Source organism: Piliocolobus tephrosceles, chromosome 14 (assembly GCF_002776525.5).
Source record: "Piliocolobus tephrosceles isolate RC106 chromosome 14, ASM277652v3, whole genome shotgun sequence".
Lineage (NCBI taxonomy): Eukaryota > Metazoa > Chordata > Mammalia > Primates > Cercopithecidae > Piliocolobus > Piliocolobus tephrosceles.
The window spans coordinates 1,777,908-1,804,561 of record NC_045447.1 but is presented as its reverse complement, the minus strand read 5'-3'; the positions used below and the strand labels follow the sequence as shown (position 1 = coordinate 1,804,561).

The 26,654-nt window shown below is 63.3% G+C and overlaps 1 protein-coding gene across 1 annotated transcript in view; it reads right to left on the bottom strand.

The window, feature by feature from the left end:
- Positions 1 to 7: 7 nt before the first annotated feature.
- Positions 8 to 26,654, bottom strand: part of NOTCH1 (notch receptor 1) — a 49,356-nt gene continuing 22,709 nt past the window's right edge. Inside the window, exons 3-30 of the mRNA XM_023227607.1 lie at positions 21,851 to 22,113; positions 20,996 to 21,334; positions 17,584 to 17,706; positions 16,731 to 16,964; positions 16,309 to 16,464; positions 15,908 to 16,093; positions 15,439 to 15,552; positions 14,453 to 14,566; positions 13,940 to 14,173; positions 13,747 to 13,857; positions 12,966 to 13,158; positions 11,836 to 11,981; positions 11,465 to 11,578; positions 9,789 to 9,908; positions 9,291 to 9,443; positions 8,371 to 8,599; positions 7,448 to 7,649; positions 6,810 to 6,963; positions 6,533 to 6,717; positions 5,876 to 6,008; positions 5,286 to 5,543; positions 5,097 to 5,209; positions 3,870 to 4,441; positions 3,232 to 3,663; positions 1,752 to 1,900; positions 821 to 1,037; positions 551 to 638; positions 8 to 462 (exon numbers count right to left, since the gene is read on the bottom strand). Of these exons, the coding sequence (XP_023083375.1) occupies positions 70 to 462; positions 551 to 638; positions 821 to 1,037; positions 1,752 to 1,900; positions 3,232 to 3,663; positions 3,870 to 4,441; positions 5,097 to 5,209; positions 5,286 to 5,543; positions 5,876 to 6,008; positions 6,533 to 6,717; positions 6,810 to 6,963; positions 7,448 to 7,649; positions 8,371 to 8,599; positions 9,291 to 9,443; positions 9,789 to 9,908; positions 11,465 to 11,578; positions 11,836 to 11,981; positions 12,966 to 13,158; positions 13,747 to 13,857; positions 13,940 to 14,173; positions 14,453 to 14,566; positions 15,439 to 15,552; positions 15,908 to 16,093; positions 16,309 to 16,464; positions 16,731 to 16,964; positions 17,584 to 17,706; positions 20,996 to 21,334; positions 21,851 to 22,113 (5,725 nt within the window). The 3' untranslated portion in view covers positions 8 to 69. The remainder of the gene's footprint in view (positions 463 to 550; positions 639 to 820; positions 1,038 to 1,751; positions 1,901 to 3,231; positions 3,664 to 3,869; positions 4,442 to 5,096; positions 5,210 to 5,285; positions 5,544 to 5,875; positions 6,009 to 6,532; positions 6,718 to 6,809; positions 6,964 to 7,447; positions 7,650 to 8,370; positions 8,600 to 9,290; positions 9,444 to 9,788; positions 9,909 to 11,464; positions 11,579 to 11,835; positions 11,982 to 12,965; positions 13,159 to 13,746; positions 13,858 to 13,939; positions 14,174 to 14,452; positions 14,567 to 15,438; positions 15,553 to 15,907; positions 16,094 to 16,308; positions 16,465 to 16,730; positions 16,965 to 17,583; positions 17,707 to 20,995; positions 21,335 to 21,850; positions 22,114 to 26,654) is intronic.

Below are 26,654 nucleotides of genomic sequence, written 5' to 3'. Positions count from 1 at the left end.
AAAAAAAAAAAAAAAAAAGAAAATCCACGCTTTTCATACCTCAAGAAGAAGGTTTCAGAAGAAAGTAATTTACAGGGACGTAGTGACCGTGCGGCATTGCCCCAGGAGAGGGTTGGTGGAAGAACAGGAGGACTCCAGGACCCCCCATCCACTCTGAACAGGAAACACCCCAAGGATGAAAGCTCTCACCCCCAACTCAGTTTCCAGAGTATCAACTGTACCCCAGCCTCGGGGCTTAGGGGAGAGAGGCAGGTGGGCCATGGAGCTAGGGAAGCCCGGGCTGCTGGCACCCTTACCAGGCCCGCGGACATTGACGTCCATGCAGTCGGCGTCAACCTCACCCTGGGGCGGCGTGGGGGCCATGGCAGACATGCGCAGGTCAGCGGCATCCAGGTGCTGCTGAGTCCACTGCCGGTGGTCTGTCTGTTCGTCCAGGTCAGGCAGAACCACGGGTTCCTCGAACTGCGTAGGAGGAGTGAGCAGAGGCGTGTCAGGGCAGCCCGGCGGCAGGTGCCCAGGAGCCTGGGAGCCCGGGAGCCTTGCAACTCACCCGGAACTTCTTGGTCTCCAGGTCCTCGTCCCCCCACTCATTCTGGTTGTCGTCCATGAGGGCACCATCTGAGGCATTCTTCAGGGGCCTGGGGGTGAGAGTTCGAGAAGTGAGGCTGAGCAAGCTCCCTAGGAAGCCTCCAGAGGCCCCTAGCCCAGGCCTGGTGTGGGAGGTGGGCCCTGCGTTGGGAGGGGCAGACCCCCCGTGAGGATGCTCGGCCAGGTCCCACCTCCCCCAGGGGCCCCAGAAGCAGGGGCTGCGTCCGCTCACTTGAGGCCCACAGAGTCCTCGCCAAGGGGCTCCCGCCGCTTCTTCTTGCTGGCCTCGGACACCTTGAAGCCCTCAGGGAACCAGAGTTGGCCATGCTGCCGCCGGCGCTTGCGGGACAGCAGCACCCCGCAGCCCACGAAGAACAGGAGCACAAAGGCGGCCGCCGCCACGTACATGAAGTGCAGCTGCGCCGGCGGGGGCGGCTCCACGGTCTCACCTGCGGGCACAGGGGCCAGGGGCAAGCGCTGGGACATCAGGCGGCGGCTACGCAGCAGGCTGGTGGCCGGGGGGCAGCGGACTGGCTCCGCGGCCAGGCGCCTCCTCACCCACTCTCCTCCATCCCGCCCCCCAAAAGAAGGTCATTTTCTACGCGATTAATCAGAATTGCAAACTATCGCTAAATTCTCTCCTGCACCAGCCGACTCTATCTGGAGACGGCTTTTACTTTTTTCTCCTTTAAGGGAGGAGGATTAGTCAACTTCAAATCGCTGCACTCGCATTGAGCTGTTAAGACAAGGATTTAGAGGGATTTTCAAGATACAAACTTCAACACTTCACATGACACCGATCAATTCTTCTCTCTCTCTTTTTTTTTTTCTTTAAAAAAAGCCGTAATGATTTTGAAATAATACCCAACAAAGAAAATCCAGGGGGAAGGGGTGGGGAGAGAAGCAGGCACCCATTTTCCCGTGGCTGGACTCGTTCCCGGGTGGCTCCACTGGCAGATGTCACCACCACAGGTGGGGAGGGAGTGCCATTCAGAAAATTCCACAAAAGCCCTACCCTAACTCGGACGGTGACGCGCACACCCGTGGGTGGCAACTGGCACAAACAGCCAGCGTGGCTGGGGCACAAGGGGATGGCATCCCCTGGAGGCAGAGCCTGTTCCCGGCGATGCTGGGCTGGGGAGCAGAGAAGGAGCCACACTCACTCTGCACGGCCTCGATCTTGTAGGGGATATTGAGGCTGCCCAGCGAGGCGAGCGCCCCCAGGAATGCGGCCACGTCGGTGGCGCTCTGGAAGCACTGCGAGGAGGCCTGCACACACTGCCGGTTGTCAATCTCCAGGTAGACGATGGAGCTGGGGGGATAACCAGACAGGGGCTGGGGCCCGAAGCTTCCTCCTCTCCCACCCACCAGCTGGGGACGCTGCCCCAGGGATACCGCGGCCCATGACACCATAGGACGTGGCGAGGCAGCCTGGGGCGGCGGGAAGCCAGGTCTGACAGCAGCTACCCTGCAGGGGACTGGTGCCCTGCAGTCCCCAGACTCTGGCCAGTACTGATCACGGCTCATCCCAGATAACTGCCAATGCGCTCTCCCTGGCCCGTCCTGCCACCCTCTCTGGCTCCTGCTGGTGCCACAAACATGTTTCCTCATAACAGGACAGAGAACGTGCCAGGAGCTCAGTCCTGCCCTAGGAGTCATCCCCAGGCCCTGTGGGAAGCACAGGTGTGCGGTGGGGGTGGGCACAGCGGTGGTGGGCTGGCTGGGGGTGAGCTCTGCTCCCTGCTGGGACTCCTGCTCCCCAGGGCTGGGTTCCCATGATCAGGATCCCAACCAGCCTGTGAGATGATGCTTCAGACTTCCGGGGCTGCTCCAAGCCAGCAGAACTGACCGGCAAACCCACCAGGGTCAGGCACACCAAGGGCACAACCAATCTGGCTCCTGGGTCCGGCTGCCCCAGATCGAGTAGGCATGGGCAGGAGCCTCGTGGGGTGCTCCCTGCACTCAGGCTGCCCCTGCCTGTGTTCTCCCCCCGTGGACTACCACCCCCCCCGAACTCCTCCTCCATCTGCAAGGCCCAGCAATGCCCCCTCCCAGGACCTCCACCTGCCTCCTCTCCAACCTAAGCCAGGCAGATGCCATGACCAAATGGCATTCTTGTCTGGGGGTGGGTCTGTTCAGCCCTGTGGGAGCCCCTGGAGAGCTGAGTTTTTTGTTTTTTATTTTTTTAAATACATTTTTTTTAAAAAAACAGAGACAAGGTCTCCCTATGTTGCCCAGGCTGGTCTCAAACTCCTGAGCTCAAGGGCTCCTCCTGCCTCAGCATCCCAAAGTGCTGGGATTACAGGTGTAACCCTCCTCAGCTGGCAGAGAGCTGAGTTTTAATCAGGGTCATACCCAGTGCCTAGGGCACAGCTCAATCTCAAAATCACCTACTGGGCACAGGAGCGCCGCCTGCCCAGGGGAAGGATGTGGCTCGGGTCAGGGCCCTGAGCTGGAATGCTGCCTCTGCTCCTTGCCTGCGCGGGCCCTGAGGTCCCAGGTCCTCTCGGAACCTCTGTCTCTTTTACCGTAAAGTGGGGAGAGTCCTGCTTGCCGCGGCGCCGGCTGTGAGGGGCAGGGAGGCCGTGGAGAAGGGCCCAGGAGAGGTGCCAAGATTGAGCACGGGCGCCGGGTCTCACTCACCCGCGGACGTCCATGGGGTCCAGCTCCCTCCGCCGCCGCCCACCGCCGCCGCCACCAGGGAGCAGCGAGGCCTTCACCTGGCCCAGCAAGGCCTCGGGGGCGGCCCAGGCCTCGGCGGCGCGCTGGATGGGGTGCTTGCGCAGCTCCTCCTCGCGGCCGTAGTAGGGGAAGATCATCTGCTGGCCGTGCGCGTCGCGCTTGAAGACCACGTTGGTGTGCAGCACCCGGCTGAGCTCCCGCAGGAAGTGGAAGGAGCTGTTGCGCAGCTGCTCCGGGGGCATCAGCACCACCACCACCAGCGTGCCCGCCGCTAGCCTCTCCGGCACATGCTCCGCGCAGTCCAGCCCGTCCCACTCGCACTCCGCGCTGTTGCAGCCCTGGTCACAGTGCCCGTCGCTGAAGTGGTCCTTGCAGTACTGGTCGTACAGGGGGCTGTGGGGGGTGGGACATGCTCAGGCCGCCTTCCTCACGGGCCTCACACCCACCGTCAGGCGCCTCCAGCCCGCTGGCCGGCAGAGGGGGACGTCCCTGCACCCCCTGAGCAGAGTCTTAGGAACTGCGTGCTGGCCTCTGGGCCCAAGCCAGGCAACATCCAAGGTCAGGTCCTCCCTCAGCCCCATGCGCCCCCGCGGCCTTACTTGCACTGGCCTTCTGCGCGCTGGCAGTCGAAGCCGTCAAAGAGGCAGCCGGCCGAGTTGCACTGACTGTCACAGTGGCCATCGCTGAAGTACTTCCAGCACTGCAGAGACTGCGTGCAGTTCTTCCAGGGGTCATTGAAGTTGAGGGAGCAGTCGCCGCCGTCCCAGCCGCACGCGTGGTTGTTGCACTGCAGGCTGCAGACCTTGTTGCCCGCGTCCTCCTGGCACTCGGGCAGCTCGCAGGCCTCCTCGATCTGCGGCGGGGGGATGTCGCGCCCGGCCCCGCCCCCGAAGCTGTAGTCCAGGATGTGGCACAAGAGCCCGTTGAATTTGGCAGGGCACAGGCAACGGTAGAAGGGGCTCTCGGACGTGGGCTCACAGGTCCCCTGGTTGTAGCAGGGGTTGCCGCCTAGGCAGGGGCTGCTGGCCGGGAACTGGCACTCAGGGCCCGTGAAGGGGCCCAGGCACAGGCAGGTGGGGCTGCGCGGGCCAGAGATGCACGTGCCACCGTTGAGGCAGCGCAGGCTACCGCAGGTGCGAGCGTCATTCTCACACGTGGCGCCCTCGAAGCCCTGCCCCAGAGGGAAGATAAGACAGTGTTAGGGTGGGCCGCCCCCCACCGCCCGCCACCTCACGCCCAGCTCCCGGCCAGCAGTACCACCGCTCTCCCCTCACCTGGGAGGCAGCCTACAGCCTTGTCCCCAGCAGCAAAACCCTTTACAAACATTCTATCGACAGAGAAAAATTAGGGGGTGCCAGGGGGTCGGGAGATGGAGGAAGGGGTACACTGGTGGAGCACTGAGGACTTTAGGGCAGGGACTCTCTGCCGTGATCCTTTGATGGTGGGCAGGCGAGGGTGGGCGTGCATGTCACACCTCAGCCCAAACCTACAACCACAAAGCCAAGGGCAAGCCCCAGGTACAGGAGGGGCTGGTGTTGGTAACAATGTATCAGTGAAATATGGAGTGAAATTAGCAAGCTGCTAACCAGAAGTGCGTGCAGGGGAGAGTCACCCCAGGGAGTCTACTTTCCACTCCATTTTTCTGTAAATCTAAAATGTCTCTAAAATCATTTATTGAAAGTAAAAAAAAAAAAAATGATGTCAGGGTGATGAGGAGGATGAAGGCTTCGAGGATCGCTGCCCAGTCTGTGCCCCGAGGCCCTCAGGCGGACCTCTCCAGGTGTCTCCCCTGGAGGGCCCCCACCTCCCTGCACCCCTGCACCTACCGCAGGGCACTTGCAGATGAACCCACGGGCGGTGTTGGAGGCCACAGCACAGGTGCCCCCATTTTTGCAAGGCTTGCCCTTGCAGCCGTTGATGACTGACTCGCAGCGGCGCCCTGGGGGTGAGAGCAGGGCAGTGAGAGGCTCACCCTGCTGCCCTGCACACCCCACCCGCCCGGGCACGGCACCCACCGGTGTGACCGGCACGGCACTCGCAGTGGAAGTCGTTGACGCGCTGCACGCAGTTCTGGGTGCCACGGGCGTCGCAGGGATTGGAGAGGCACTCGTTGACATCTCCCTCGCAGCGCTCACCCACGAAGCCCGGCGGGCAGGTACAGCTGTAGCCGCCCACCTGGTCCACGCAGGTGCCGTTGTTAAAGCACTTGGGGCTCCGAGACACGGGGTCAACGGGGGGGTTGCAGTCGTCCACGTTGATCTCACAGTGCACACCTGCGGGGCCAGGTGCCATCAGCAGCCCGAACTCACGGCTGTGCCAGCCCTGCCGTGCCACGTGTCCGTCCCAGACAACAAGCGCTCAGGTCTGGGGCTGCACGGACGCTTGGGTGAGGCAGGTGCCGAGGGTGGCGTGGAGACATCCTTCCCGCTGGGCCCCCCACTCTGGGCCCTTTCCCTGGGCAGCTCTGCACTGGCCTTGGCCTCACGTGGGAAAATGGGAGTTTCTGGCTGGTTCCTGGATGCCTCAGGCCGATCACGGGGTGCCTGCCCTGCCCCTGCCCTGGCCATGGATGCCCAATACCAGCCCTCCGTGCGGTGGCCCTTACCCTGTGTGCCCCGTGGGCAGGAGCACTTGTAGGTGTTGGGGAGGTCAAGACAGGTGCCCCCGTTCTGGCAGGGGTGGGACAGGCACTCATCAATCTCCTCAGAGCAGTTCACCCCGTGGTAGCCGGCCACGCACTGTGCAGGCAACAGAACGAGGGGCCCTGCGGCTCAGTCGGTGCCAGGATGCAGCTTTCTCCCACCCCACCGTGAGGGCTGACAGGGCCACGTGAGCTGCCCTCAGGTCCAGCGAAGCCACAGGCCCCTCACTCCTGTCAGACCTGGAGGGAGACCCAGCCCAACAGACCCTGGCGGGGCTTCGGTGACCGGAGTCACTGCCTGTTGGGGGTGGGTGGACTCCGTCCCGTAGGATAGAGATGAGGGTTGAGGGTCTCAGGGTAGGTGTTGGCCAAGCCCAGACACAATCTAGAGGAAGGGAAAACCCCATCCCACTTCTCAGCATATTCACCCTCCTTCGGGCTCTCCACAGGCCGCCTCTTCCAGGTGGTCTACCCTGATTACCCCAGCCCTCCCCTAATGAGACTGAACAGTGCATGGGCCTATCAGGTTCAGTTTTCTCCACTATGCCAGCTCCCAGTCAGGGCCCAGTGTGTGGCAACACTTGTGTCGGCCACAACCCTCACGCTAGGATGGACCCCCACCTTGCAGGAGTAGCCGCCCAGGTAGTCTGTGCAGGTGGCCCCGTTCTGGCAGGGGCTGGGCGAGCACTCGTCCACCAGGTCCTCACAGTAGCTGCCTGTGTAGCCTGCCTGGCAGCGGCAGTGGTGCGTGTTGCCCGCATCCACACAGAGCCCTCCATGCTGGCACAGCCGGGCAACATCAACGCCTGTGGGGGTTGGGGTGGGGGACAGGTGAGGCCCAGGCCCACGGAGGACCTTGGCGGGCTGGGACCCGAGCCGGGTGGGCACAGCGGGTTACCTTGTCGCTGCGCAGCCACCTCACAGGACACGCTGGGCACATCACAGTAAAGGCCGGTCCAGCCACTGGGGCACTCGCAGCGGTACTGGGTGTGGGTCTGCCAGCATTTGCCACCGTTCTTGCAGGGCGAGGAGTCACACCAGTGCACGAGGTTCTGGGGACAGACTGTGGTCAGCCAGGTGCCCACCCCCCTGGCCATTTCCCCAGTAGCTCAGAACGCACATCCGCCAAGGGGCCTACTCCAACCCGGGCCTCAACCCATTCTACAGAAGTGGAAACTGCCGTCCCTGGACTCCCCACGGCCCCTACACGGCGAATAGCCTGGGCTGGGTCTCCCTCAGGGCCCTCAGCGGGTCCAGACCACCCTCGGCCTTTGCTAGAAGGAACGTCTTTCCTCAGTCCCCCAGTTCCTGAGCTCCTGCCCTGGCTCCAGAAACCCAGACTGAACCGAAAATGCCCGTTGCTCCCACATCAGATTCCTTCACTGGCTGCTCAGACCCCCGAAGCCCTCTGCCCAGGAGTGTGGGGGTGACCCTGAGCTGACACGGTGGGACCTGGGGGTGATCGTTCCCATCCCCCGCAGGCAGGCACCCACCCAGAGCCCCTCCCTCAGGCACCTCTGTGGCTGGCGCACTCACCTGGCAATTGGGGCCGGTGTAGCCCTGGGGACAGGTGCACCTGTAGGACCCGCAGCCGTCCTGACAGGTGCCACCGTGCAGGCAGGGCTGTGAGTCGCACTCGTTGACATCGTGCTGGCAGTAGCTGCCCGTGAAGCCGGGTGGACACAGGCAGGTGAACGAGTTGATTCCATCCACGCAGGTGCCACCATTGAAGCAGGAGCTGCAGGGGGGTGGACAGGCAGGGGCTGAGAGGAGGGCATTGGTGGTCCCCGCTCCAGCAGACCCTGCCTCGCCAGCACCTCCCCTTCTGCTCAGCCCTAAGGGGCCTGATGGCCAGGACAGGCCCAGGGCAGCCTGGCTGATCCAGGGAGGCCAGCAAGAGCCCGGGGCCCAGCTCTCACACCATGTCACACCTCCCTTCCCTGCCTTCTTTATAAGTCAGGTCAAGAGTGGCTTTACCAAACGCACGGGCATAGGGTGGTTAAAGTAAGAATGAGAGAGAAACCAGAACCTGTCCTGGTAACACGGGAGGTAATTAACGTCAGAAATCAGGGATGAGACTGACTTTTACCAAATGAGCTTCCTGGCAACCACGACAAAAAGGAAACAAGAGTGACAGAGTCCTCGTTGTCTAATAGAAGGAGGCACACCAGTTCTTCAGGACAGACTACTGGCGTTCCTGGTGCGGGACACAGCAGGAGGTCACAATGGCCCTCTCAGGAGGGACACGTTGGTACAATGAACAATGTCTGGACTCAATGCAGCCAGCACTAAGTGCCCAGCAGGCCTAGGTGGACGCCTGCGTGGTGTGCCCGGCTGCAACCCGTGCTAAGTGCCCAGCAGGCCTGGGCAGACGCCTGCGTGGTGTGTCAGGCTGCCAGCTACTGCGTGTGGCCCACACTGCCCGTTCCCCACCATGGCCTCACTCGAGCCCCTCGCACCTCTCTGTGCAGTCAGGCGTGTTGTTCTCACAGTGGATCCCGCTGAAGCCTGCGGGACAGGTGCACGTGTAGCTGTCCACGCAGTCCGTGCAGTTGGCCCCGTTGCGGCAGGGGTCACTGGCACACTCATTGATGTCCTCCTCACAGAAAGTGCCCTGGAAGCCGGGCAGGCAGTCGCAGAAGGCCGTGTTGACGCCGTCTGTGCAGGAGCCGCCGTTGTGACATGGGTCTGGGAGGGGACGGAAGGGTGTGTGAGGGGCAGGCACAAACCCACACTTGCAGGAGGGGGCTGGGAAGGCTGCACGGCTGCGGACAGCCCAGCCTTTCATTGCCAGGGCTGCAGCGAGCTGCCCTGGGACAAAGGTGTCTGGTGGGAAGCCCCAGCACCCACAGGCTGCGTCACACCCATCTCCTGTGCTTGGGGTCTCTCTCTCCCCACCTGCTCCTGTCCTCAAGTCCCAGGGCAGGGGACAGCTTTGCAGGTTTCACAGACCAAGCAGGGGAGGAGTGACAGTTCTTGCCTCTGCCTGCCAGGTGATTCCAGCAAGACCCCCGGCTTCTGCCAACCTCAACCTCTGTGAAGCAGGGCCGGGGAGGCCTGAGAGCCCTGGCCTGCAGTGGGGCCTGACGAGCCCGGCAAGAGTGCAGGCCGGGCCCAAGACATCCTCAGCTCAGTGAAGAGCCGTGGGAGGGCCTATCATGACTCTCCCGCAAAGTGCAGGCAGGGGCAAGCCCGCCCTGGGGCCCTCCTGAACCACCCCGGCCATCCCTCAGCACATCCCTCACACCCGACCCAACCCTCCCAGCCACACTCAGGCCTCCCTGGGCGCTTCTGGCCAGCACCATGCGCACCAACCCTGCCCAGGGAAACTGAGGCCTGAGAGCTTCCTGGAGGCGGCCAGAGCCGCGGGGCCACTCACTGGGCCGGCAGTCGTCAATGTCAGTCTCGCAGTTGCGCCCGCTGTAGCCGGCCTGGCAGTGGCAGCGGTAGCCGCCATGGGTGTTCTGGCAGGACGCGCCATGCCGGCACGGGCTCATAACACACTCGTTGATGTCGACCTCACAGGTCTGCCCTGCGGGGCAGGAGGAGGCCAGTTGGTCACCAGCGGCCCCTGGCCCTCCAGGCCCTTCCCAGGCTGGCCCACCCACCTATAGTGCCCCTCCCGACCCCCACGAGTGGGCTTCCGTGGCCCCAGGACCATCCTCTCTCCTCTAATTTTGGCCTAAGGTCACAGGAACTGGAGTTGGGAAGGGTGCTCCCAGGTCAATTCCTGATTCCAGAGCTTCTCTGACCAGGGCCTCCTCAGTACCCACCGGCTCCTCTCCAAAGACTCATCTAGCCTGCCTGGGAGCTGCCAGTGTCCCGCAGACGTCCTGACCTCCCGTCCCAGCCCCCGCTGGCCCTGGGCCAGCCTCACCTTGCCAGCCCGTGGGGCAGACGCAGGAGAAGCTCTCATAGTCCTCGGATTCCCTGCACTCCCCACCGTTTCTGCAGGGGCTGGGGGCACACGGGGCCAGCACCACCTCACACGTGGCACCTGCGGGAAGGAGACACATGTGACCCCAGGGGCCTCACCTGGAGGGATCTCCCCAATGAAGGCCGTCCTGGCCACCGCCTGCTGGTCTTTCCGCCATCAGAGCGCCGTCTGCTGGTCCCGCCGGGAGGCAAATGTGCACGGAGACCCCTGAGCGCTCCTGGCTATGTCAGGACCCTGACCCAGGGGTGGAGTGGAGCACAGATGGGGGGACGCTGAAGACAAGCTGCACAAACGTGCTCAGAAGCCACCCCTCATTCCTGGTTGGCAGCGGGGCACACAGCCTAGGCCTCACCCTGCCAGGAGTGCCCAGGGACACGGACTGCACCAGCGGAGGCGGCCTCAGCCGGGTGGGCTCCACGACACTCCAGGGACCTGGGCCCACCCCTGACACCAGCCCCCTCATCTCCAGGTGATGATGAAAGGCCCTGGCCTGAGACCGAGGCCTGAAACTAATCCTGGGACTTCGTGTCACAGGCAGCAAACGCCCATCGCGGGAGGCCAACGAACAAAGGCTGCGATGGAGGGGACAGGCCCAGGCCCCCAGCACATCCTGCGTGTCGGGGGCATCAGGCACAGCCTGGGGACCTCTAGGACCATGCAGGGTGTCTGGCAAAGGCTGTGTGGGAACCACGTGCACGGCCGAGGGCCTTTTTCTGCACAACCCCATGGCTGAGCTTCCTGTTTATAACCGTGGGGACTGTGTTATCTTCCCTGTCCCCCATTATCTCCCTGGCCTGCTGGGGCGACTTTCCAGGGCTTCTCTTCCTATTGGTTTCCACAGTGACCTGGGCAGGCAGGAACTGCGCCAGAGTTTCCGACAATTGTGCAAAAGGAAGCAGGAAGCGGGCAGATAGGAAGCGGGTCAGCACCGCCGCTCCTACCACCGGCCTGATCGACGTGTCCGAAAGGGACGGGGCGCCCAGCTGTGGAGGGAGGGTCCTCACTGACTGACACGGGAGAGAAAACCCAGGTCCTTAACTTTGGTCAAAGAAAACAGCATTTTGGCCACAGGCTGCTGGATGTCATGGGAACCGCAGGCGTGGAACCTCCAGTCTGGCTGCCCAGCCAGGCAGGCCCAACCTGACCAGGCCCTGAGGCAGCACCCTCCGCCTGCTCCTGGGGAGCACCAGGACCCCGGTGCTTGTGGACTCTTCTTTGTCTTTTATAGAGGAGATCATTTCCTGCGATCCCCTTGGCTGGGTTCACGGCAGGGGCTGGACAGTTGGGGGAACTTACCCCTCCCTTCTCAGCCGAAACAGAGGGCTCCTTGTTCCCCTCACACAAAGAGGGCCCGCCGTCAAAGGAATCCCTCAGGCCCGGCTGGTGGGGGTGGGGAAGCCTGGCCCTCAGAGGCCCCCAGCAGGGTGGGCACTGGGAGCACGGAGCCCAAGGGCCCAGGTCCAGCCCCAAGAAAGCCACCACTTTACCCTCCAGTCACAGCCGCCCCCACACCTGGCCCCACCCTCTCCAGCAACGCCCCACCCTCTCCAGCATAGGCCCTGCCCCCTTCAGCACAGACCCCGCCCTCTCCAGCACAGGCCCCACCCACCCCTCACCTGTGTAGGGCAGCAGGCAGTTGCACTTGTACCCCGCAACGTCGTCAATACACGTGCCCTGGTTCAGACACGGGTTGGATGCACACTCATTGATGTTGGTCTGGCAGTTGGGACCTGGAGGGAAGGGGACAGCACTCAGCATGTCCAGCACCCCCAGGCACCTTGGGAGGGCCCCACAACAGCAGCCCTGGGCCTGTTCCCCACCCCAGGCCCCTCCTCATCTCCAAGAGCCAGAGGCCTGGAGCTAAGGCTTTGCCATGGGAGGGAGACACCATGCATGGTGCTGGCTGGACCTGGGTCCTGATCCTGTGCCTCCAGCTCCCCAGACTCGAGGGCAGCCCTCTGCACTGAGAAATGCACAGCCCACTCACCGCTGAAGCCCTCCCGGCAAGTGCACACGTAGCCACTGGTCATGTCTTTGCAGGTGCCACCGTTGACACAAGGGTTGGACTCACACTCATTGTTGTTGACGTCACAGTTGGTCCCGCTCCACCCAGGGTCACAGTCGCACTTGTACCTGCAAGGGGGACCACACTGCAGTCAAGGGAGGCCCGAGCAGCACGGCCGGGGCCTGGGCACTCCTGGGTCTGCAGTGCCGCATGGGCTGGCCGAGGTGCCCATCTACTCAGACTCGCAGAGTCCTTCAGTGGGGGCAGGTTGGGCGCAGTGGCTCACACCTGTAATCCCAGCACTTTGGGAGGCAGGGGTGGGTGAGTCACTTGAGGCCAGGAGTTCGAGACCAGCCTGGCCAGCGTGGCGAAACTCCCCCACCCTGTCTATACTAAAAATACAAAAATTAACGGGTGTGGTGGCACACGCCTGTAATCTCAGCTACTCAGGAGGCTGAGGCAGGGGAATCATTTGAACCTGGAGGGTGGAGGCTGCAGTGAGCCGAGATCACACCACTGGACTCCAGCCTGGACAACAGAGCGAGGCTCTGTCTCAAAATAAAGAAAGAATGTGGGGGCCACAGCGCTTCCCATAGCCAAGACTGCGACAGGGTTTGGTTCGTTAGCAAGGGGACCATGCCGAGCGTACGGCAGTGGGGCACTGTGAAAAGACCCCGCCACTTGCCCACTGTGTGGCCCCAAACAAAGCAGGTGCCTTCTCTGTGCCAAATGAGGGCAATGGGGTCCCTGCTGATTTAAATGGTTCCATCCAGGCAGAGTGCTGCCAGGCCCATCATGGACATCAGAAACACTTGTTGCTGTGACCATGCAAATGTGTTTCAGGGGTCACTGTGGACCTGTGTCCGGAGCCCACCATGCAGCCACAAGGACGCGTGGCACAGAGCTGCTGGGTGCAGGGCTGCTGGGTGTGGACCGCAGGCCGACTCAGGACCCAGAGGCACATGCGTCCCCGAGCGAAGATCCCTGACAGCCGGCCCCGTCCGAGGTCTGTTTCTGGCCCATCTCAAGCTCTGTGCAGGTGCCACCCTCCCGGCGGCAGAGCTCCCAGGGTTTAGGACTGATGTGTCCCCACGATCAGCCCCGCCACATACCCGTTGAGGCTGTCCCGGCAGGCCCCGTGGACACAGGGGTTGCTGTTGCACTCATTGACCTCAGACAGGCAGGTGGGGTCGTGGTAGCCCTCGGGGCAGCGGCAGGTGAAGCCATTGATGCCGTCCTGGCAGGTGCCCCCGTTGTGGCAGGGGTTGCCCGCACACTCATCGATGTTGATGTTGCACATGCTCCCTGCGGGCAGGGGTGGGTCAGACTCCGAGGCCCAGAGCCTGGGGGTCCCACCCACGTCAACCTCGGTTTCCCTGTCTGTTGAACCAGGGCGATCACCCTTCTGGACGCATCCTTCCAGATATCAGAAACCGTCTTAGGTCACAATGTGCCACGTGCCAGTCTCCCCGGGCACCAGTGCCCACTCAAGTCATCCTCCCAGGGGGCCCAGGGGCAGGGGCTGCTGCGGCCCTGACTGATGGGAATCTCAGGCCCAGAGAGGCAGAGGGACCTGCTCAAAGGTGCTGGTGAGTCACAGAGGAAGAAGGTACTCAAGCCTGGCCTCAGGGCTGGCCGCTCCCTCTTGGCCTGCTGGGCCACTGTGCCAACACGACCTGGGACAGCTCTGACCGGAGACGAGGGGTAGGGCGTGGAGGGCACCCATCATGCTGCTGGCTGTAGCCCTGGCCCTGCTGCAGTCTCTGCTGTAGACTAGTCTGCCCAGGTGGGCAGCCTCAAAGCCCCCACCCAACCCCTCAGCAGCCCCGGGGCAGTGGCTGACCTTGACCTGTGAGCGCAGTCCAGTCAGCCCCCACGTGCAGGGCCACTCACCTGTGTAGCCCGGCTCACAGGCACACTCGTAGCCGTCGATCTTGTCCAGACAGGTGCCTGAGTCACAGGGGCTGCTGGCACAGTCGTCCAGGTTGATCTCGCAGTTGGGTCCTGAAGGGGTGGCACGTGGCGGTCAGTTCCCGGGCCCACCCTACCCACCGGCCACCCACCTGCCACACGCCCGGCCGGCCACCTGTGGTCCCCTTCAGACAGAAGCAGAGGTAGGCGTTGTCGCGGTCCTGGCAGGTGCCCCCATGGCGGCAGGGCTGGCTGGAGCACTCGTTGATGTTGGTCTCGCAGTGGTGGCCCGTGTAACCCGGGCGGCAGAGGCAGGTGAAGGTGGCGACGCCGTCCTTGCAGGAGCCGTAGTGGCAGGGGTCGGGGTCGCACTCATCAATGTCCACCTCACAGTGCATCCCCGTGTACCCTGGACCGCGGGAGGGGCGGGCACAGGAAGAATCAGGAGTGGCTGCTCCCGGGACACCCATGACCAGACCTGGGGTTGCCTGTGCCCACCTGAGGAGGGCTCCGGGCATGTCTTTTGTCGAGGGGCGTTCCCACCCACCCAGGATTGGGGCCGAGCTGTGCTCTTGGTCTCTGGACCAGGTGGCCCAGACCAAGGTGTCTAAGACCTTGTCACCTTCGCTGCCTTGAGTGCCTTCTCCCTGTACCCTGTCCCTTCCCGCTGGTGGGCGCTGGCCCGCACCTTCTGTGCACACGCAGGTGTAAGTGTTGGGTCCATCCAGGCACTTGGCACCATTCTTGCAGGGGGTGCTGGCACACTCATCCACGTCATACTGGCAGAGGTGCCCAGTGAAGCCTGGGGCCAGGGAGGGGAGGGAGTCAAGTGCAATAGCATTATGGCCCTTCAGGGACCTCCAGCCAGACCCCAGCAGTGAGCTCCCAGCTGGGTTCCCCAGGGCACACTCAGCCTGGGCTCAGCCAACCCCAGGCTCTCCCTGCCTCCTGCCGCCCACTCCCCGGATCAAAGCCCCTCCGCCAGCACCGCACGCCCTCGCTCCCACAGAAGGGGCCTTCTTCCCAAGCCGACTGGGTTGCTATGGCTACCGTGGAGCCGGGCGGAGAATGGGGCTCCCCTCGCTCCGGTGTCTGGGACGGCTAATCTGTCTCGGGAGCCTGGGCTTGGGCCGGCAATGCCTTCCTGGGTTCTGCGCCCCGGCCCCCGGCTCTGGGACAGATGGAAACACCTTTCACCCAGGCCCCTACGAGTTCCTCCAAGTCCGCCCCGGGCGGCCATCATCGCCACTGCAGGCCAACCTGCCCCACGTGGTTCTCTGCGTACCCTGGCCTTGTGGCTGGCGTGCCGCTGGGCAGGGGACATGGCAAGACGGGGCAGGCTGGCCTCCCTCCCAGCCTCGAGCCCTCAGAAAGCCAGGCTGGAGCCTCCTCCCCGTCTGGGCACCACAGCTCCCGGTACACCCTTTTCTCCAGGCAGGAGGGGCTGCACCCAGATCAAGGAGGATCTCCTGGCCCTGGGCTCCACCGTGACCCCTGGGCAAGCTCCCACTCCCCACTGGGCCCTGCCCTTCAGGGAAGTCTGAAAACACCCCCATCCACTCCTGAAGCAAAACACTCTCTCTCCCGGGAACCTGAATACAACCCACGGCCAGGCACCCCTCAGGAGGCCGGGGTGCAGACGGCCCAGGGGCAGGGGGCAGGGACGGCCCTCACCCGTGGGGCACTCGCACTGGAACTCATTGATCTTGTCCAGGCAGCGGCCATTGTGCAGGCAGGGGCTGCTAGCGCACTCATCCGTGTTGACCTCACAGTGCACACCCTCGTAGCCTGTGGGGTGGGGGAACAGTGAGGGGGGCACATGCAGCCCCAGTGCCCCACTGGGCACAGCTGGAGACTCGGGATGAAAACAACTCCTGCCTGGAGCCCAGTATCCCAGCCACCAAGGGCCTCCTGCGCACCTGCCCTCCTGCAGCCCCCGGCCCGGCACCCTCATCTACCTAGTGCTAACCCCATGCTCTGCTGGCCCTGTGGGCTGGCCTCAGTTTCCCCATGCCCTGTGCAGTCTGTGGGCCCAGAAGGCACAGAGGCGGGGGAAGGGGAAGCGGCCCACAGATGGTCCCGGGGCTGCCCCTCCAAGGCTGCCCCTCGACTCAGTTTCCCACACTGGCCCCGGCGGGCACACCTGGCATGCAGATGCACTGGAACTCCCCGATCTGGTCCAGACAGGTGGCGTCGTTCTGGCACGGGTTCGAGACACACTCATTGACGTCGATCTCGCAGCGGGGGCCTGTGTAGCCCTGCAGACACTGGCACTCGAAGGAGCCCAGCGTGTTGATGCACTTGCCTGCGTGCTCGCAGGGGTTGGCACCTGGCAAGGGCACACGGGTGAGAGGCTTCTCCAGGCACTCTGGCCCCTGCAACACCTCGCTGCACACCCCCCTCGCCACACATCCCCCACATCAAACTGGCAGGGTCCCATCTCCCATCCAACCAGGCACCCCCTGAAGCCAGAATCGACTTCCCACCGGCTCTGGAGCCAGGCTGCCACCCCCACCCAGCCACAGCCCCTGTGCCAGCACCTACCCAGCGAGCACTCGTCCACATCCTGGCTGCAGGCCGGGCCCGTGTACCCCGAGGGGCAGGTGCAGATGGCCTTGCCGTTGACAGGGTTGGTGTCGCAGTTGGAGCCCTCGTTGCAGGGGTTACTGATGCACGCATCATTGAGGTGACACAGCAGACCTGGGCAGGCGCCAGCAGTCAGCGGGCAAGGCCCCTGGGCCAAGCATGGCGCACCACCCATGACTGGGGTCCATTCCCACTGACGCCCCAGGAGGAGGGTCCCGTGACCCTCGGGGAGACTCATGGCAACCACCGGCCTCCCTGACCAGAAAGGCCCTTTCAGGTTATCCTGGGCACAGGAGGGCCATAGTCCCTGGGTGAGGTCACACAGGTCAGGCCTGGCCCATGTGAGCCCCCCGCGCCCACCCGGGCCTCAGGGCAGTCACCTGTGCGGCCGTGGGGACACTCGCAGTAGAAGGAGGCCACGCGGTCGTGGCAGGTGGCGCCGTGGAAGCAGGCGGCGCTGGCGCAGTCATCGATGTTCTCGCTGCAGTCCTCACCGGTCCAGCCGTTGACACACACGCAGTTGTAGCCACCGTGGGTGTTGTGGCAGGTCCCGCCGTTCTGGCAGGCATTTGGCATCAGCTGGCACTCGTCCACGTCCTCGGTACAGTACTGACCTGCAGGGAACATGAGCTGTCGGCCCCGGGCAGCTGCCGCTCCCTGAGCTCCTTGTCCCCTAAGACGCAGCGCTGCAATGCCACCCCCTCCAGGAAGCCTTCCTGGGCTGACTCCTCCACCCACCGCCAGCCTCAATCACTCCTTCCTCTGCACGCCCAGCACCATGGGGGAGTCTTGCCTCTTTGTGCTCTGTGGACATGGCTGCGTCGGGGTGCACCTTTGCCCATCACCCCACCAGAGGGTAATTCCCGAGCGCAGAACCTGTCTGTTCATCTGGGCATCATTGTGACTGGCCCAGGAAGCGTGGCCTGAGTGGGGTGCTGAAGGCCCTCAATGCCAGGACACCCCACTGGGCACAGGGGCTACCTGGGGCCAGGTTGCAAACAGCCCACACAGACCAACCAGGGCCCTGTCTGTGCTGACCCCCGAGGTGAGGGGCGTCAGACCCTGGCCACAGGAAGTGGGGCCCCCCATCATGTTGTCCTTCTCGGCCAACCCCAGCCTGCCTGGCCTGGGACAGGGTCTTGGCTGCTCTGCACTCTGCCCGTGAGTGCAGTTTAGTAAGTGGGTAGTAGCCCCGCCCTGGCTGCCCCGCCCTGCGGCCGCCTGTGTACGCGCCTGTCCACTCTGGCGGGCAGCGGCAGTTGTAGGTGTTCACGCCGTCCACACAGGCGCCCCCATTCTTGCAGTTGTTTCCTGGACAATCATCGATATTCTCCTCGCAGTTCTGGCCGGTGAAGCCTGCCACAAGAGGTGCTGGGTCAGCCTCTTCCCTGAGGTCCAAGCCGGCTCCTGCCTGGACCCCCAACACGCTGCTCTGGACACAATTGCCTGGCCTCCACGGCCCTGCCCTGGGGCCCCTGGGATCTGTGCCTGTCCCCTGCCTCACTCCAGTGCCCAGAGGGACATGCTCTGCTCTAAAGAATCATTTTGGACAGGGCTGGCTAAGCAGGGACTTAGGAACACAGGGTTCCAGATTTTGTCACAAAAACCCTTGTGTCTCTTAGAGTTTCCGGCAGCTCCCGCACCTGGGTGCCGCCTGCATGCTCAGAGCTCCCTCCAATGTCTCAGTAGGGGGGCCATGTACCCCATCTTTGGGGGCTGACACTGGGGCCTGGGCTCTGAGCAGCAGGGGACATGGGGCTGAGAGGCTGCTGGCTGGGGCAGGCTGGGCCCCAGCAGCCCTGGGGAAGCTGCAGAGACTCAGATGGCCCATCCTTCCTGGGCAGAGCTCTGGCGCCCACCTCCTCCTCCACCTCCTCCACAGGCTGCCAGGGCCCCCTCCCCCGAGGCGTGGCCCCACCCAGGCCTCCAAGGCAGCCAGTTAGCTATTAATCCACTCAACTCCCGCTGGTTCAATGATCAACCCAGAAAGGCGCGTTCGGCAACAGCCGAACCTGCAGCCGGTTACTAATTGCTGCCCTCCCGAGATGCCTTTGAACCCCCCTTGCCCTTGGAGCTCCCACCTGCTCGGCCCCTCCCTCTGAGACATTGCGCCATCGCCACCACTCCGCCCATCCCAGTCCGTCCACTGGACGGGAGCAAAGGCAGGCAGCCAGAGACAACCAAAATCCAAAATGCAAAATGGCTTGGGGAGCACCCGAAATCAGAGCCCAGCCCCGGCGTGGTGGCTCCCGCCTGGAATCCCAGCACTTTGGGAGGCTGAAGCGGCCTGACCGCTTGTGCCCAGGAGTTCAAGACCAGCCGGGACAACATGGCGAAACCCTGTCTCTACAAAAAAAATACAAGAAGTAGCAAAGCATGGTGGCGCGTGCCTGTGGTCCCAGCTACTGGAGGGGCTGAGGCAGGAGGATCGCTTTAGCCTGGGAGGTCAAGGCTGCAGTGAGCTGAGGGCGCATCACTATACTCCAGCCTGAGTGACAGAGACCCTGTCTCAAAAAAAAAAAAAAAAAATTCAGAGCCTGGAACCTGAGTCCTGGTCCCCACTCATGTGTAGGACCCTGCACCCCGGCTTTTAGGCAAGTGGGGCCCCTGGCTGGGCCTGCGACCCTGGGGCTGCCCTGCACGGTGCTGGCTGAGGAACACAGTGGGAAAGAGGGCGGGGAAGCCAGTGAGAGCCCCGTGGACCCCACCTGGTCCCTCTGCGACGCAACCTCGGCCAGTGACCCTAAGAGGAGACAGTGCTGACATGCCAGGCAGGCTGTGCGACTCCAAATGCCAGCCAGCTCCCGGGCCTGCAGAACTCAGGGCTGCCTGCGTCTCCGTTCCCCATGACTCCACACACAGCTGTCTCCTGGGCTCCCTGACCACCAGAGGTGGCTGAGGGCCCCTCAGGGGGCCTGGGTGCAGGGGCCACCTGGGAGTGTGAAGCTGGGGTCTGGCAGGCCTGAGTCATTTGCGGAGGCCCCCTGGATGGTTATCTCACCCTGAAATGGCCAGACCCCACAGCAGGCAGTGAGCACAGCCCTCACCGGAGGGGTGGCCCAGCCCCCAGCCTCTGAGATCTGCCCACTCTCAAGTGCGTAAACCCCGCCAGCCCCTCCCCTTCCCTTCCTGCCCACTCCCCAGGGCCCTGAGCTGCCCCTGCACAGGCAGTGGCTCTGAGCAGGCCCAGCACCCTTGGCATCTCTGCTGCTGGGCCTCACCGGGAGGTCCTCACCCACCCTGCCCAAGGTGGGTAGGTGTCAGCTCTGCACGCAGGTGGCCTTGGACAAGGCTGCACATACCCCACCTGCCCTAGCCTGAACCACAGCCCCCCGAGAGCTCGGCCCCTCAACCCGTGTGACTGCAGCTAGGGTCCCATGGCTGCTAGGAAGGCATCTGAGCCCCCATCAGCAGAAGGACTCTGCACCCCACCCCGCAGAGATCCAAGCCGGCCAGGGAGTGCCTGTCCCCAACCCACGTTCACCCAGTGACTTGCAGGAAACGCACACGTCTGTTGTCTGCACGCAGTTGGCTGGGCTCAGCTGACTGGACAGCCAGGGAGCTTCCCCTTTGCAGAGGCCAGGCCAGCTTGGGGCTTCCAAGGGGGTGGGGCAGCCTTTGGGTCACCCGTGGGTCAGCCAGGACCCTGTGCACCCCCCGGCCCCACCCCTGCCTGAAGGCCCTCTCCCCATTCCACCTAGCAGCCATTCTGTGCAGCTGAGACTGGCGGTTTCCTTTTTCTTTTTTTTTTTTTGAGACGAAGTCTCGCTCTGTCGCCCAGACTGGAGTGCATGGAGTGCAGGGGCGCGATCTCCGCTCACTGCAAGCTCTGCCTCCCGGATTCTCCCGCCTCAGCCTCCCAAGTAGCTGGGACTACAGGTACATGCCAACACGCCCGGCTAATTTTTTGTTGTTGTTGTTGTATTTTTAGTAGAGACTGGGTTTCACCGTGTTAGCCAGGATGGTCTGGATCTCCTGACCTCGTGATCCGTCCGCCTCGGCCTCCCAAAGTGCTGGGATTACAGGCGTGAGCCACCGTGCCTGGCCAAGACTGGAGGTTTTCAAACTTTTCAAACCTCTTCCTTATTTTTAGAGCTGCTGCAAAATTTACTTAAACGAGAACTACAGTAGAGAGGCTCCTACATACAACACAGGGATCGGGGAGCCGCTGGAGGCATGGGCAGGGGGCTATGCCCACCTGTCACCCCCACCCACAGGAGACCAGCAGGACAGCAGGAAGGGCCACGGCTCCGGGAAGTGATGGTGCAAACCCGCAGCTCCCACACCCTCTCCAGCCCCAGCCCCACTGCAGGGGAAACCCCAGGGGTTGCGCAAGTCAGGGTGCCTGCACTGGGGGGAGGCAGGGCGTCCTACAGCTCGAATATGAGCCCCAGGGAACTCAAAAGACACAGGCTGGCACCCGGACCCTGTGCAAGCCTCTTCCCAGCACACACCCCGCTCCAGACGCGCCCCCCGCCCCCGCCAACACCACCACTTGCAGTCTGGGGAACTCGCCACCCTGCCTTCCCAACTCCCTGATATGGGCCCTCCCAGGGCTCCCCCTACACCAGGTGCCCCCGTCCCCGCCCCTCGGGCCTGGTAGCCAGGGAGAGGCTTGTGCACCCCGGCCGGCGGGCAGCACTACCTGGCAGGCAGGCGCACTCATGGGTGACGTCACCAGTGGGGCGGCAGGTGCCCCCGTTCTGGCAGGGCGAGGGGCTGCAGGGCACGTAGGGCCGCTCGCAGTTGGGCCCCGTGTGGGTGGCGCGGCAGACGCAGCGGTAGGAGCCGACTTCGTTGTGGCAGGTGCCTCCATGGCGGCAGAGCCCCGGGTTCTGGCCGCACTCGTTGACATCCTGCCGGCAGGTGGGGCCGTGGAAGCTGGGTGGGCAGTGGCAGATGTAGGAGGCCTCGAAGGGCAGGCACTGGCCACCGTTGGCACAGGGGTTGGAGGCGCAGGGGTCAGCCTGCTGGCATGATTTCCCTGGGGACAAGGGGACAAGAGGGTTGTGCTGGCCTCACTGCTCCCCGAGGCCAGGCCTTCCCTCCCTTCAGGCCCCCTGGAGGTGCCAGCCTAGGTGCTATCACATTTGATCCTCAGGACCTGCCGTGAGACCGGTCACCTTTGGTAGATGAAGGACCACAGGTCCCAAGAGGCCTGAGCCCAGGCCGTCTCCTCCCAGAGCTGACACCTCCAGACACCCTTCACCCTAACAGGTGAGGGTCAGTGTATGGCAGGAGGAAGGGGGCAGGGGCGGCCTGGACACAGAGGCTCCCCTTGTCTCACAGAAGCGGGGACAGCAAGGGTTGGGCCACAGCAAGCAGCTGAAAACGAGGTGACTCCGAGGCTAGGAGTGGGGTGGGGACCCTGGAGCAGGGGCTCCCAATTACTTCCGGGTCACAGACCTGGGCCTGGATCCCACCAAGTACCTCAAGTTGCATGGGCAGCTGGTGACGGGCCTGGATCTGCCCACCCCTCGGGCTGTGGGTCCTCCCTCACCTGACCAGCCGGGCGGGCAGCGGCACTTGTACTCCGTGAGCGTGAGCAGGTCGCAGGTGCCCCCGTTGCGGCAGGGGTTGGTGAGGCAAGCGTTGTCCAGGGGCGTCAGGCAGAGGGGCCCAGAGAAGCCCAGGGGACAGCTGCAGGCGTAGTCTGCCACGCCTCCGCGGTCCACCACGTGGCATGTCCCGGCGTTCTTGCAGGGGGTGCTGAGGCACGGGTTGGGGTCCTGGCATCGTGGGCCCACGAAGGCCCCGCCACAGCTGTTGGCAGATGTGCCAGGGCAGTTAGTTTCCACCTGCTTCCCCAACACCCCCGCCACTCAGCATCGGGCACCTGTCATGGGCACAGCTGCCTCCCCCCACACCCCGGGCACGGGCGTGATGGCTGCTTAGCAGGGCTCCCTTAGGGCTGACGAAATGCTCTGGAACTAGACAGATGCCACGATTGCACAACTTTGGGAATGTACTGAATGCCACTGAATGAGGCTGAGGCAGGAAAATCGCTTGAATCCGGGAGGCAGAGGTTGTAGCGAGCTGAAATCACACCACTGCACTCCAGCCTGGGCAACAGAGCGAAACTCAAGAAAAAAAACAAAACAAAAAAAAGAAAGAAAGAAAGAGAAAGAAAAATGACTGCTAACTGGGGGAATAAGCTAGAGACTAGGATGTTCCAGCAGGACCCAGCTTGTACTCCACAGCCCAGGCAGGGGTCTGGGTCTACACCCGCGGAGAGCCATGGAGAGGAGCCATGTATATCAGCTCCGTAGGGCCTCCGGGTCTGCAGGCCTATCTGCTTTTCTTTCCAGCTTTGCTACAGCGAATAGGCATTGCTTGGGCAGTAATGAAGGTCGTGGTTTTTCCAACCTTCAGGTGTCAACATGATGGCAGCTGTGGAAAGCGTGGCGTGGATCACCTTTCCGTGCCCCTTCCTACGTAGAAGCCTCTTTTTTTTTTTTTTTGAAACGCAGTCTCGCTCTGTTGCCCAGGCTGGAGTGCAATGGTGTGATCTCGGCTCACTGCAACCTCTGCCTCCCGGGTTCAAGCGATTCTCCTGCCTCAGCCTCCTGAATAGCTGGGACTACAGGCACCCAACACCACGCCCAGCTAATTTTGTATTTTTAGTAGAGATGGGGATTCTCCATGTTGGTCAGGATGGTCTTGATCTCTTGACCTTACGATCCGCCCGCCTCGGCCTCCCAAAGTGCTGGGATTACAGGCGTGAGCCACTGCGCCCGGCCAAGAAGCCTTTCTGATGGGACACTTAACGCTGAGACCACACTGGGGATGGGACATCTCACTCCGAGACGGCACTGGGGATGCAGGCCGGCCCATTCCCTGCTCATGCTCAGCCTGTAGACACGTTTCTCTTTCCGCATCGAGTCTTCATAACACACATCCAGGCACGTCGGCTGGGAGCAGAAGCACCCACATTACAGCCGGGGAAACCAAGGTGCCAGGAGGACGCCCCTCTGCCAGGTCTCTGCAACCCCATCAGGGTGGGCGAAAGGCCGCCCCTCACCGCGGACACACAGTCCAGGCTGAGACAGAAGAAGGGGAGCCAGGGGAGCGGTCCTGCATCTCCACCCAGGCTTGGTCTCATCTGTTCCCTGCGGTGACGGGTGTAGAGCCTGTCCCCCCAGTCACCTGCTGTGGTCATAAATCTCTGGCCCCAGTCACCTCCTGGCCTTACGCTTCGGGGGAAGGTCTGGGACCCGCCGGGCGCCGCTATTCCCAGTAGTGAAGCCTCTGAAGCAGAACATGCCACCAGCCCCCAGCGGCCCCAGCGGCCTGGGAAGGCAGCGGCCCCATGGCTCAGGCCCTGGGTGGGCGTGGCCTCCTCTAGATGGGATGTACAGGGGGACCGTCCTGCCTTCCAGAGCCTACCTGGGTGGGAGGCTGCGGCGGCCACCTGCCCCAGGACTGGCCCTGAAGCTGCCAGTTTCGCATGGGACCCCCACTGGCCCCCCAAGTCCTCGCTTCCTCTCCCTCTTATTCCCACCCCAGTGTCTCCAATCAAACCTGTGTTATGTGTGACAGTGGCCTGGGGGGGCCTTACCCTGAGGGGCTTGTGGAGGCTGGGGGCGCAGTTCCTGTGCGTTTCTCAGCAGCCAGCCACGCCCCTGTCCCAAAGGCCCGGGAGGCATCTGTCTTCCCTGAAGGCTTTTACCCGTGGCCACGGCTTGGGTAGAGAGAACGCAAAAGGGCCGCTCTGGCCGACCATCTGTTGCCAGAAGCCAAAAGTCCCAAACCAACTGGCTTAAAGAAAACACATGTTACCCCCTCCAAAGGGGCTCTGGGGAGTTCACTCGGCCCTTGCTACAGCTCCCACCAGCCCAGTGAGTGACGGGCACAGCCCTGGAATGAAGCTCCCCCTCCCCCATCCTGTGTGGCCGGTCACTCCGGGGCTGCAGTGACAGACCTGCCTCTCCGGGCACCTGTGGGGAGGGCAGGCGTGGTTCCCACTGCACTCAGATCCAGTTACAGGCTGGCTGGTCCCCGAGGCAGAGCTGCCGCTGGGAACCCGCGGAGTCCACAGGCTGGGCTGGGCTGTGGCCTCAGGAGGGGCCCTCCCTCCACATAAATGCTCCATTGTCAGGCAGGAGTTGGCCACAGCTCCCGCTTGGAGAAAAGGCCCTTTTTTCTTTCCCAGCCGCTGACGAAGTCGGCAGGGAGTGGGTGCAGGACATAGGGCGCTGGGCCATCAAAGCAGGGACCGGAGCTTCCTCAGCCTAGCCCATGCAAGCCAGTCCCCTGCCTCCCAGGCCCTCAAGGCTCCAAGGAGCAGGAAGAGTTCACCTGCTGGGCAAGATGGGAAAGGGGGGGGGCAGGGGAGGCCCACCCCACAGCTTTAGGGGACTCCACATGGGCTGCCCAGGGGGGACCCCAGGGGGACACAGTGGAGGTCCAAGCCCCTAGAGCAGTCTCCCGCCAAGTGCCCTGAGGTCACCGGACATAGGCTGTCCCCAAATGGACCACGACGCTCTGCCCGGACACCAGGCCCCACTCCCCACCCAACATGGAGGACTGTGGGAGAATCTGCCCAACAGGACGCATCCCAGTTAACGAGGCTGTATCACGCCGGGCCAGCAAGAGGAAAACACGCCCCATAAATCAGGCGTCGGTGCTCGGACAAAGGGCAGCTGGGAGCAGGTGTCGGACGTGGTGGCAGCTGCTCCCAGCGGGTGGGGCAGGAGCCCCAGCCGGAGGCCTGAGGAGGCTCCCGTGGGGGAATGCAGGCTGAGAGGGCCCATTGTCCGCCCCCACTCCCAGCCTGGGCACCGGACACCACACGGAAGGCCCCCGCCCCGGCCCCACAGCCACGGCCTGGAGGTGCTGCAGGATGCGCTAGGGGCAGGGAACTGGCCGAGCTTGGAGAACATTCTGAGCCAGGTGTGGGGGGCAGCTTTGGGCAGTCTCCCGCTGCTGCTGTGGGCAGCCTCCAGGTCTGCACCTCTCTCCCACCTGGCCACAGAGCTGGAGCACCTACAGACACCCGACACCTGCCCTCCGCACAGCATCCAGACGTCCCTGAGAAGGTGGGAGGGACCTCAGGCCTGCAGCTTGGCCATGGCCAGGACCACCAGCCTGTGACCAAACCCCTCACGGCCCTGGCACTGGCCACACCCCCAGTACCCAGGCCACTCTGTCTTCAACGCTGTCCCGGCGGGTGGGCCGGTGTGAACTGTGAGTCGAGTACCAGGGCTTGGCCGAGTAAGGTGGCACCCAACAGCCGCCTCACCCACGGGGATCCTCAGCGCTTCCATGAGTGACCTGCACCCCACCCTCCACTGTCCCCATATCTCCTCCTGTCGGGGCGGTGGGGAGACCCTTCTGGGGCTAAAAAGTGGGGCTTGAGATAGGCAACACCAGTCTCCCCTGACTGGATGAGACAGCTGCCCTGTCCACCAAGCCACCCAGCTCTCAGGCTCCCACGGCGGAGACCCAGCCCACGCCAGGTGTGCCCCCATGGACTCCTGTGCGTCCCTCTTAGGGTCACCTGGTACCTGCCTGTCCCATCCCCACACTCAGTGGCCTGGCAGTGCAGGGCTAACCTGTCCTGTCTGGGCCCCCACAGGTAAGCAACGGGCGGGGGCTACAGGAGGGCTGCGGGGGGAGGGTGCCAAGTAGCCCCGGCACCTGCTGTGCCACCACCACCACCTCCACCACCACCGCCTCTGCTTTGTTCCCGCCTCAGTATTTCCACTGTGCCGCTCCCACCCTCCCTGCCAGGCCCGCTCCATAGAAATGCGACTCCAGAAAGCAGCAGGAGGCAGATGCTGCCTCGACCTTTCACCCAGGACTAATTCTAAATTGTGCTGTTTTCCTTTCTAAGCTAAGCAGCCATCTGCCACCCCCAGGGGACAGATGACAGTTCCCTCCGCCCCAAAATGAGAAGGAGGGGCAAGAGGAACTCAGTGGGGGCAGGACTCACTCAGTTCCTCCCCTCAAGGAGATTATGGTCATGCAGGGCCAGGGATGGGGGTACAGGCTCAGGTCGAACAGAAGGGTGGGGGCACGGGGTCAGCTGAACCCAAGCCAGCTGGGGGGTGGGTGATGTGGCCCTCGCTGCACCAGCAACAGGAACCAGAGACCCTGGGCGGCGGCGGGGGGCGGGGGGTGCTTCCCACGGCTCCAACAGGTGACAGCACCTCCCAAGGCAGGGATGGACAGATAGTCGGGGGATGGGCAGGGACAGCGGGGGGTGGGTGGGCAGGGGCGGTGGGGGGATGGGCAGGGGCGGTGGGGGGATGGGCGGGGGCAGTGGGGGTGGGCAGGGTGGGAGGGGGCGGGGCAGCAGCGGG